The sequence below is a fragment of the Lepidochelys kempii genome, chromosome 1, assembly GCF_965140285.1.
Source record: "Lepidochelys kempii isolate rLepKem1 chromosome 1, rLepKem1.hap1, whole genome shotgun sequence".
NCBI lineage: Eukaryota > Metazoa > Chordata > Testudines > Cheloniidae > Lepidochelys > Lepidochelys kempii.
In genome coordinates, this window is record NC_136380.1 from 326,916,627 (window position 1) to 326,928,954 (window position 12,328).

Here is a 12,328-nt window from a genome sequence, read left to right on the forward strand (position 1 = left end):
AAACCATTTCTCAACAAGCTCTAATCACGAGCACTTTCTTGATGTGGATATTACTTTAGTGTCCTTTTTCTAAAACTTGGACTGCTTGCCATCATATATCTTTTCAGGATAAACTGCGGTTTCTATCCTTTAAGAGAATAATCCCTGCTCTTTCAGTTGGTTTTTCAAATAAACAAGCAAATTTTGGAATTTAGTGGACCAGACTTGCACGCACGAATCCAGATTAGTGATTCCAGTATTAGGTTTTTGAACCCACACATTTAGCTTTTAAAATTCATCATATCTTGAATGATTCTGAGAAGGGTTGGATTAAGAATGTGCTGTGTAATGTCTTGATAAAATGTTTAGAGGGGCACAGGGTTCTTGTGGATAAAGCATAGGGATTCTATTTTCCACACTGCCACAGGCTTCTTCAGCGACATCAGATAATTCACTTAACCTGTCTGTTCTTAATGGTGTTGTGAGGCCTAGTTCATTTGTGATTGTAAAGTGCTTTAAGATCTTCTGATGGACAGTGCTGTAAAAGTGCAGATTAATATTATGAGGGTGTCATTTTTTTCTTGTTACCAATTTTGCACCAGAATTTATGTAGATTTGTGTGATAACTTGCAGGCTGCTTCCTGTGTATAGTGTAAAAAATGTGCCCTGGGCTAAATAATCTGTGACGGCCAATATTTTATAACAAATAAATTTGAAATGCCAAAGGTGTAATAGATAAAAGTGGACAAATCATCATAACATCTTAGTCAAGTTGGAAACTGAGGTAATATTGTATATCTAAGGAAAATTACCTTTTGTTGAACACAGTGTATAAAATATTTCTGACTGTTTGAACATTCAGAATATTAACATCTTATAAAATACTTGTATACTACATTGAAGTCAAGTTTTCATATTTTATTGCATTTGAATTAGAATAATTATTTAAACAGTAAGACAATTTATGTATTTATGTTGGTCAGACTATCAAAATTTTTTTCAACTGATTTTGTTGTATGCAGGTCCTTCAGGGTTTAGATTATCTACACAGCAAATGCAAGATCATCCATACAGATATAAAACCAGAAAATATCTTGATGTGTGTGGATGATGCCTATGTGCGTAGAATGGCTGCTGAAGCTACAGAGTGGCAGAAAGCTGGTGCTCCTCCTCCTTCTGGCTCAGCAGGTACAGTAATAGAGTTAAACTTGCTGCAAGTAAAACTGCATTGGAAAACAGATCATCATAATCACATTTAACTTGTTCTAGTTCATGAATATTTTATATTTTAAATGACTGAATTAAATGTGTGAATGTTAATTACTTAATGTATCCCTAGTTTAATGTAAGTATTATTTAGACCACAGGAAAGCCATCTGAGGGATGTTTTCGGTTTCTCACGTTGGTATGCTCTCAGTATTCAGAGTACTGTAATATAGGGAAATGATGTGCCTAAACAATCTTTCACGTTTTTCAAGTTGGGAACTCAAATGACAGCTATTAGCTGCACTGGAGCCCTGCCGTACTGCAGCAGTCATAAGAGTTAATAACTTTAAATTGTTTTCCAATTCTGTCCCAAGTTCATTACCTTAAATTTCAAATTGTCTGACTTCTAATCTAGGCATTATAGTTAGATCTAGTGATGTCACAAAAGTCATAGAATCATAGACTATCAGGGGCCTCGGGAGGTCATCAAGTCCAACCCCCTGCTCAAAGCAGGACCAGTCCTCAACTAAATCAAGTCTTGGAATCCCTGGTCTTTAAGCTTTGAAAAGTGAATGTATTGTACATACATCAGTGTCCTCTTTTAGGTATACTTCCCACTCACATATAAAATAGCTTGTGAAATTTGCCTAGGGTTCAGGTGGGACTGTACCTTCTTTTCTACCTTTGCACAGTGTGGATGGCTAGGAGAGTTCACTATGAAACAGTAAAGGGATACTTAGAGAAAATGTGGCTTTCTAATGGTCATCAGTCTTGTGGCTCCTGGTCATTTATCAATCCACCATATCAGCCACAAGCATGGGGAAAAGATAATAATTAAGAAAGTTATTATACAATACTATGGAAAAATGTGTAGGGAGCAATAGTTGAGTTGTATTTTAATAATGTCGTCTGTTACAGCAGGAGTCTAGCAACCTTTGCAGTTAAGGTTCCATAAATGTTTCCACAATCTAGCACGTTGTTTTCAGATCTTCACAACTTTCCAAAACATTCACCATTTAGACTGAAACTTTTCAGGCTTAGTCTTTGCCTGAAGATGATTTTTTTAAAAGTTTGAGCAAGAGTGGTTCAGCCATCTGGAATATTATACGTATGATTTTAGACGTGTAAAATTTTCAAAAAATAATGCGTTGGTTTTGAAATCATGTGTGATCATGTAACTAAAGACTGTATAGTAATTGCACTTAAGATTGTGCTTGCAACCTTGATGTTGTTTCCTGACTTTTACGTGACTCACTGTGCAACCTTAATATTCTCTTCAATGAAGATATTTGATGGAATTATTTATATAGTTTGTTCTTAGCCAGTGGTAGTTATTACTTATAACACTTCCCCAGAACTAACTGAAGATGAGTGTAGTATTTAGCTCTTTGCATAGTTCCACTTCTGAGCTACATGGTATGATGGTGTTGAATTTTGAGAACCTGCTAAAAACCAGTACACCTTTTAGATCCAGAGGAGCACTCTGAGGCTATGGCTACACTACGAAAGTACTCCGGTTTTACAGAAGTTGATTTTTGGGAACAGATTGTATAAAATCAAGTGCATGTGTCCACACTAAGCACATTAATTCGGTGGTGTGCGTCAACAGTACCGTGGCAAGCATCGATGTTCTGAGCAGTGCACTGTGGGTAGCTATCCCGCAGTCTCCGCTGCCCATTGGAATTCTGGGCTGAGCTCCCAATGCCTGATGGGGCCAAAAATTTGTCACAGGTGGTTATGGGTAAATGTCGTCAGTCAACCTTCCCTCCCTCCCTCCCTCCCTCCCTCCCTCTGTGAAAGCAACAGCAGACAATCATTTTGCGCCTTTTTCCCTGGATTGCCCGAGCAGACGCCATAGCACAGCAATCATGGAGTCCGGCTGTTCAGCTCACCGCAGCAATTATGACCTCTGTAAACACCTCGCGCATTATCGTGCAGTTTATGCAGAAGCAGCACCTGAAAAACCAGGCGAGGAGGCAACGGAAGCGCGGTGATGAGGACATGAACACAGAGTTCTCTAAAACCGCGGTCCCCAGCAATTTGGAGATCATGGTGTTATTGGGGCAGGCTTATGCTGTGGAATGCCGATTCTGGGTCCGGGAAACAAGCACAGACTGGTGGGACCGCATAGTGTTGCAGATTTGGGGTGATTCCCAGTGGCTCCGAAACTTTCGCATGCGTAAGGGCACTTTCATGGAACTCTGTGACTTGCTTTCCCCTGCCCTGAAGCGCAAGAATACCAAGATGAGAGCAGTCCTCACAGTTCACAAGCGAGTGGCAATTGCCCTGTGGAAGCTTGCAATGCCAGACAGCTACCGGTCAGTCGGGAATCAATTTGGAGTGGGCAAATCTACTGTGGGGTTTGCTGTGATGCAAATAGCCAATGCAATCATTGAGCTGCTGCTATCAAGGGTAGTGACTCTGAGAAATGTGCAGGCCATAGTGGATGGCTTTGCTGCAATGGGATTCCCTAACTGTGGTGGGGCTATAGATGGAACGCATATCCCTATCTTGGGGCCAAACCACAAGGGCAGCCAGTACATTAACTGCAAGGGGTACTTTTCAATGGTGCTGCAAGCTCTGGTGGATCACTGGTGGGACGTTTCACCAACATCAATGTGGGATGGCCGGGAAAGGTTCATGATGCTCGCGTCTTCAGGAACTCTGGTCTGTTTAAATGGCTGCAGGAAGGGATTTACTTCCCAGACCAGAAAATAACTGTTGGGGATGTTGAAATGCCTATAGTTATCCTTGGGGACCCAGCCTACCTCTTAATGCCCTGGCTCATGAAGCCGTACACAGGCACCCTGGACAGTAGTAAGGAGCTGTTCAACTATAGGCTGAGCAAATGCAGAATGGTGGTAGAATGTGCATTTGGACGTTTAAAGGGTCACTGGCGCAGTTTACTGACTCGCTCAGACCTCAGCGAAACCAATATTCCCATTGTTATTGCTGCTTGCTGTGTGCTCCACAATCTCTGTGAGAGTAAGGGGGAGACGTTTATGGCGGGGTGGGAGGTTGATGCAAATTGCCTGGCTGCTGAATACACGCAGCCAGACATCAGCGCGGCTAGAAGAGCACAGCAGGAAGCGCTGCGCATCAGAGAAGCTTTGAAAACCAGTTTCATGACTGGCCAGGGTACAGTGTGACACTTCTGTTTGTTTCTCCTTGATGAAAACCCGCCCGCTTGGTTGCCTCTAAATTCCCTGTAAGCCACCCACCCTCCCCCCTTTGATCACAGCTTGCTTGCAAAGGAAATAAAGTCACTATAGTTTAAAGCACATGTATTCTTTATTAATTGATTATAGAAATAGGGAGATAACTCACAAGGTAGCCCGGGTGGGGTGTGGGAGGAGGGTAGGAGGGAAGGAAAAGGCCACTTTAAAACTTCTTGAATGACAGCCTTCTGTTGCTTGGGCTGTCCACTGGGGTGGAGTGGTTGAGTGCCTGGAGCCTCCCAGCTGCTGGTTTCCAGCCTGGTGGAAAGGTCAGGAACTGGTCATGGGGAGTTGAATTGCATAGGAGTAGCTGGGATCGCTGCAAGTTTCTGGCAGCAGGAAGGCTAGACAGGACTCGCTTAAGAGTCCTGACCTAACCCAGCTAGTGCAATAATTTTGTTTAAACTGTGTTATTCTGAATAAGAGACTTTTGCTTTATTCTCATAGTATATTGATCACTATATTTAGATGGACAAATTTTAAAACTAATTGTTTTTAAAGTAGGAAAATGAGCAGGCTGTTAACAGTAAGACAGTATGTGTCGATTCATGGATAAGACCAGAAAGAACCACTGTGTTCATCTTGTCTGACTGCCTGTATAGGCCGCAGGATTTCCGTGAATTAATTCCTGTCTGAACTACAGCAGATCTTATAGAAAAACATCCAGTCTGCTTTAAAAATTGCCTGTAATAGAGAATCCACAGCATATCACCTCTGTTCCAATGAAGACAACTAATTGTTTTAAGTTTGTGGATACTTTTAAGGAGACACAATACTAGCGTACTGATAAATACAAAAAGGCACTGGTTTGCAATATATTATATTTTATATTTTATTTCAGAATCCTTTTCTAAAATGTACTTACATGCTCCTGTGAGTTTGACTTTATTTTTTCTTTTTTAGTGAGTACTGCCCCACAACAAAAGCCTGTAAGTATATTTATATAACTCATATCTAAAGCATCTTGCTGTCCTTTAGTTATATTAACTGTTAGACTACTGACATTTTACATTCTATACAGAAGCTCCTCTGACTATAGCTTTTGTCCTTAAACAAGCACTTTTTGTGCAGTTCTGCAGTCTTTGTTCATTTCTCATGATTTTGTAGCAAGTTGTTATCAAGAGTGGTCTAGGAGTTCTTTTTTAAGGTACATTTTTTCTTTCACAGTAATGATAAATTTATGTTAAAAAAGAATTAAATATGAATTATAGGCAAAATACATAATTGCAGTTTTTAAACACAATATTTACCCTATCATGACTGTTGATGCATTTTTGAGCAGTCTCCAAAGCTGTAATAATAGCTTCATGTGGAATGAAGTTGAGGAATTGCCATTTTTCATCTTTCTTATGGCATAATCCTGATCCTGCATGCTTAATGTTATGCACTGTGAGCAGTCCCATTGACTTCAGTGATCTATTTCTGACTGTGCTGCACAGTTGCTTGAAGATTATGGGGTCTATTCATGAACCTTTCAGAGCAGAAATTTGCGCTTCATTTCCTACACTTAAATCAATTATTTTGAATGACCACAAGAAAAAAACTTCCATATATATTAGAAAACTCAAAATACAAAAGATGCCTAATTAAAATTAAAAATGGAGTCAAAATGTTACAGTAAAACTACACCAATCTGCTATCTCTAATCTGTTAATTTTTCTTCTGCTTGTTGTTACTGTACCTGGAAGTTCCTTTTCTCATTCCTTATGGCATAGAAAATTAGAGCTTTTATCACTTCCTTCTGCCATTAGTGATGCATATGTTTTTGACATGAAGTGGGTAATAAAACTGCTTTTCATTTTTACGGAGTTATAACTAAACAACATGTGAATGATCTAAAATAATTTCTTCACCTTTTTACAGCCATTTTCTGATTGTTAGCAGCTGTTTTTCCCCTGAATTGGAATACTGGAAGAATAATAAAACATTTTTACGTTGTTAGCAGAGTACGTTCCATATGCATGAACGTGATCAATAATAGTCTAAAGGTTAAGGAGGTTGCTGTTGAGTAAGATTAAATGAATAAAGTCAATTCTACTGTACCGTTTTCCATATAATTTGCTTTTTAGTTTAATTAGTAGAATACTCCTGGCCTGAGGTTATGTCCCACATAACTTTTTTTGCTTTATATAATCTGAAGTGCTTTTTGAGATGAAAATTAAATAGAGAACATAAATACTTTAATATCATACATAATATCGAGAATTTGCAAATATAAAGCTATCAAAAATTATTTAAACTTTGATGTGAGATGATTGGAAGAATAATCAGTTGACATTGTTTATCTTCGTTAAATGTAGGTTGGGAAAATATCTAAAAACAAAAAGAAAAAACTGAAAAAAAAACAGAAGAGGCAAGCTGAGCTACTAGAGAAACGCCTGCAGGAAATAGAAGAACTGGAGCGAGAAGCTGAAAGGAAAAAAATAGAAGAAAATGTAACCTTGGGTGTACCATCAAATGAGCAAGAAGATGAGTACCACCCAGAGGTCAAGCTAAAAACAGCTGATTTAGAGGAGGTAGCAGATGAAGAGCCTGGGAATGAAGATGGTTAGTAACTTCTATTTTACCCTGATACTGAAACTAATTTTGAGTTGGGACTGAGATGGAACTTTAATTGTACTTTCTGAAACTGGTTTATCTTAATTATGAATTAATCCCACAAAATCTCTAAAACGAATAGGTTTTATATTATACGCAGTGTAGTTGTAACCGTGTCAGTCCCAGGATATTAGAGGCATGAGGTGGGTGAGATAATATCTTTTACTGAACCAACTTCTGTTGGTGAGAGAGAGAAATTTAACATTTTTACTTTGCTGTTCTTGAGGTGCTTGTCCATATGTATATTCAACTGTAGCTGCACATCTGAGTTCCTTCTAAGCTGTGCAGCTGCCTGGCCAGCCAGCAGTCTATCAAGTGTCACACACTTCAGGTGCCCCTGCCCCCACTGCTGCTCTACTCCTGCCCTCTGCCTTGGAGGCCCTGGCCAGCTGCTCCCAGGAGTCGCCTGCTTGCTGTGCAAAGCAGGGTGGTGGGGGAGAGGGGTCATTGATGTCAGGATGTCCCCTACCCCACTCCTGTACCCCATCTCCACAGGCAGTGCGGGGGGGTGGGGGTGGAAGAGGGGAACATGTTAGGGCACAGGAGTGGGATGAGCTGGCGGTTACTGCTGTGTCTGAACAAGCAGGCTTCGGATTTGTGAGTGCTGATCTACTTAAAGGGGTCTTTCACATACGCTCAGAGTGTGTGTTTGTGTCTCTCTCTCACACACACATACACACACACACACACACACACGGTCTCTCTTTCTCTCTCACCTCCCAATACATACTTGTATTGTTGTTGTTGTTACATCTTGATACTTCCTGCAAAGCACACGTATTCTTTGTAATTTTATTCTTTCAAAGTGCTGTTATTTGAGTTTTTTGATGGGTCTGTGCATTTCATAATTTTTATTTCTCTCTTATGCTTAAATTTAATTCTTTGAATAGTGAGTTCTAAAATGCCTAACATGTCCTGGCTGGAGTAATTAGCCTTATGGTAACTTATTAAAAATATATATTATATCTAGGTTGTTTGTTTCTACTGGTGGCGCACATCCACACATTACCTCGATATTGGTGCACATAAAATTCATTTCACACATGAACAGAAAAAATTAGAGGGAACATTGCTGCACATATGTCCATGCATGAGAGATTGCAGATGTATATTTTGTTAGGAGTATCCTCCTGATCTGTGCATGCACCTGGACTACTCTCGTCATTATACGGGAGATATAGAAGACCCCAACTACTATTTTTGTTCCTTCTCATCCCAATTGGCCTGAGATGGAACATTTCTGTGTCTACACTCCTTAGCTTTGGCTTTCTCATTCATGTGGATACAGCGACAAAATGAGGATGGACACATGCATGGAATTAAGTGGCAGGCCACAACTTTTATTAAACTTTTAACACAAGGGAGGGGCACTACCCGCCCATCACCCATACTGTCCTATATCAGACATTTAATTGGTTCCATTGTGGGGATTACAGGGCTCCTCCCTATATAACCTGTAAGTGGTGTCAGGGTTACAGAGCTTATCATACAACCCCTAACGTGGAGTAGACTCTCCTCAGCCTATCCCCCAGGAGTCAGCTCTGTGTGTCCTAGCACCCTTCCCCCCGAGAGACCTCAGCTTGCAATGGCCACAAGGTCTGACCTTGGCCCACAAAGACCACAAGGTCTCATCCTATCAGATGAGCCCAAGGCCCATCACCAAAATCCCAGGTCTTTTACCTCTGGGAAACATTCATTTTAGTCTCTTAACTGCACTGGAAACTGGCTGCAAGTTGCAACGAGTAAGCAACACCACTCCAGTACCTTAGTCAGGCACCAGGCACATTCCTACTTAACCCACTGTGGCTTGCAGGCACTGTGAGGAAGACAAAAAACTCCCTGGTTCTCTGCCAATTGCCCATGGGAGAAAAAAATCCTTCCTGACCCCCTAAACAGGTGGTCAGCTTGACCCAGAACATCTGTCAGGCCGGGTTCCCATTCCTAGTTCAAATGGGTAGGGTGGGCTGCTGGAATGGAGCCAAAAGAGGCTCCACATGGCCCCTGCACTGGGTTACATTCTTGGATCTGGGCCAATCAGCACCCTTCTCCTCCAGCTGGCCAAAGGGTGCCAGAGACTCCCATGAGGAGCTACTTATTGTTCCTTGGCCAGCGACTCCCTCCCTTGCTACTGCTACTGCCAGTCCCCCTTTCACTGCCAGCCCCATGTGTTTTCGCATTTGTTGATGTGATTGGCGTGACATTTTGTAAATGCATTTAGGTAGTATTAGGATATTTTTCTTTGTATATAGTATAGTTAGGCTTGGAAGAATTGGACTTTTATCAGTAAATGTTGGTAAACATTGGTTTCACTGTACACACACTAACAAAAATGGATTAATTGATAATCACAATTTACAGATAGGCAAAGTAAGAAAAATGCTGCTTGAGAATTTGTCATGAGTTTGATTTAAGATATTCTGACATGTTGACAATTTGTGTTTTAATAGTTACAAAGCTTACCTGTATGAATCTCATGTCTACTGTCATTATTATAATTATTGTCTGACACCCCCCAACTGTGAGAATTTAAACTGATAAGGATAAAAAAGCTTAAAAATAAACACTGATATTATCTGTTGAAATTATATTAAAAAAATCAAATTCTGCCAAGCCTGAGGAAAGTATAATATAAGAGTTGGCTGCTTGGCTATATCTGTGATTAGTGTAGTTTTATTTAAAGGGTTTTACTCCTCCTTGATTTTTTCCCCCTCTTTCATTTATTCTTTTAGTGAGGGACGTTTTCTTTAATGATGCCAAAATCCCCTGGCTTTAAATTTTGTGACTTTTGTGGGAGGCTTTTCCCCTCAATGACTATTGCATCAAATTACAAAGGATGAATATAACACAAGTATGTAGGGACAAAATTAGAAAAGTCAAGGCATAAAACAAGCTCAAACTAGCTAGGGACATAAAAGGAAACAAGAAAACATTCTACAAATACATTAGAAGCAAGAGAAAGACCAAGGACAGAGTAGGCCCGTTACTCAATGGGGGGGGGGGGGGAAAGACAATAACAGAAAATGTGGAAATGGCAGAGATGCTTAATGACTTCTTTATTTCGGTTTTCACCAAGAAGATGACGATTGGACATCTAAAATAGTGAATGCCAGTGAAAATGAGGTAGGATCAGAGTCTAAAATAGGGAAAGAACAAGTTAGATGTCTTCAAATCACCAGGGCCTGATGAAATGCATCCTAGAATACTCAAGGAGCTGACTGAGGAGATATCTGAGCCATTAGCAATTATCTTTGAAAAGTTATGGAAGACAGGAGATGTTCCAGAAAACTGAAAAAGGGCAGATATAGTGCCCATCTATAAAAAGGGAAATAAGGACAACCCGGGGAATTACAGACCAGTCAGCTTAACTTCTGTACCTGGAAAGATTATGGAGCAAATAATTAAGCAATCAATTTGCAAACACCCAGAAGATAATAAGGTGATAAATAATCATCAGCATGGCTTTGTCAAGAACAAATTGTGTCAAACCAACCTGATAGCTTTCTATGACAGGGTAACAAGCCCTGTGGATGGGGGGAAGCAGTGGATTTGGTATATCTTGACTTTAGTAAGGCTTTTGATACTGTCTCGCATGACCTTCTCATAAACAAACTAGGGAAATACGACCTAGATGGAGCTACCATACGGTGGGTGCATAACTAGTTGGAAAATAATTCCCAGAGAGTAGCTATCAGTTGTTCACAGTCATGCTGGAAGGGCATAGTAAGTGGGGTCCTGCAGGGATCGGTTCTGGGTCTGGTTCTGTTCTATATCTTCATCACTGATTTAGATAATGGCATAGAGAGTACACTTAGAAAGTTTGCGGACGATACCAAGCTGGGAGGGGTTGCAAGTGCTTTGGAAGATAGGATTAAAATTCAAAATGATCTGGACAAACTCGAGAAAGGGTCTGAAGTAAATAGGACGAAATTCAATAAGGCCAAATGCAAAGTACTCCACTTAGGAAAAAACAATCAGTTGCACACATACAACATGGGAAAAGACTGCCTAGGAAGGAGTACTATGGAAAGGGATCTGGGGGGTCCTAGTGGGTCACAAGCTAAATATGAGTCAACAGTGTAACACTGTTGCAAAAAAAGCAAACATCATTCTAGGATGTATTAGCAGGAGTATTGTAAACAAGACACGAGGAGTAATTCTTCTGCTCTACTCCGCACTGATTAGGCCTCAACTGGAGTATTGTGTTCAGTTCTGGGTGCCACATTTCAGGAAGGATGTGGACAAATTGGAGAAAGTCCAGAGAAGAGCAAGAAAAAAGATTAAAGGGCTAGAAAACATGACCTATGAGAGAAGATTGAAAAAATTGGGTTTGTTTAGTCTGGAGAAGAGAAGACTGAGAGGGGACATAACAGTTTCAAGTATGTAAAAGGTTGTTACAAGGAGGAGGGAGAAAAATTGTTGTTCTTAACCTCTGAGGGTAGGACAAGAAGCAATGGCCTTAAATTGCAGCAAGGGCGGTTTAGGTTGGACATTAGGAAAAACTTCCTAACTGTCAGAGTGGTTAAGCACTGGAATAAATTGCCTAGGGAGGTTGTGGAATCTCCATCATTGGGGATTTTTAAGAGCAGGTTAGACAAACACTTGTCAGGGATGGTCTAGATAATACTTAGTCCTCCCTTGAGTGCAGGGGACTCGACTAGATGACCTCTCAAGGTCCCTTCCAGTTCTGTGATTCTATGATCACTGCTTTTTCTTGTTTAGGAGAGTCACAGATCCCTGCCAACTGCTATGTCTACAAATCGTTCTCTAAGAGAACCAAAAAAGCTCAGGGAAGCAAGGTTAAAAATTTATTTGTTAGCTTGTTCCACATGGACAGCCTCAGATCTGAATCCCTCTGATCTCCTGTACAATGGACACCAGGAAAGTTACAAGACTTTCACCGCTACCAACTGACTCTCTGGTACTGATTGTAAGTCAGATTCTACTGCTTACCACTCCTGCTTCTTCTCCTCCTCCTTTTGAGTCTCAGGTCTCATAGTCCTCATCAGATTGACATCAAGTTGATGTAGATTTGTCTAATTTCTCCCGTTGGGAGCCATCCCCTGATATTCAGTTTGAAAGAGGATTTAGGATGTAGCACCATTCTGTAGGTGGAGTTTTCTGGCTTACCAAGTGCAATGATACCCACCTCCTTGGGCCCCTCCTCTTTTCATATAGTACCCCTCAGTCGCCTTTTTGGAATCCCTGGGCTACTTAGAGGAAGCATTACCTCATACATCCTCATGTTCTTGGTGGGGGGTGGGTGACTCAGAGATGTCAGCCCACTCAGTCTCAGGAACGCCCAGTGCAAACCCAACAATTAGAGGAGC

General features: G+C 40.7%; 1 protein-coding gene across 15 annotated transcripts in view; it reads left to right on the forward strand.

The window, feature by feature from the left end:
- The window catches only part of SRPK2 (SRSF protein kinase 2), a 310,148-nt gene that overhangs the window by 225,290 nt on the left and 72,530 nt on the right, over window positions 1–12,328 (forward strand). For all 15 annotated transcript variants that reach the window (XM_073328503.2, XM_078851153.1, XM_078851154.1 and 12 more), the window contains 3 exons: window positions 1,002–1,167; window positions 5,307–5,332; window positions 6,704–6,950. In XM_073328503.2, the coding sequence (XP_073184604.1) occupies window positions 1,002–1,167; window positions 5,307–5,332; window positions 6,704–6,950 (439 nt within the window). The remainder of the gene's footprint in view (window positions 1–1,001; window positions 1,168–5,306; window positions 5,333–6,703; window positions 6,951–12,328) is intronic.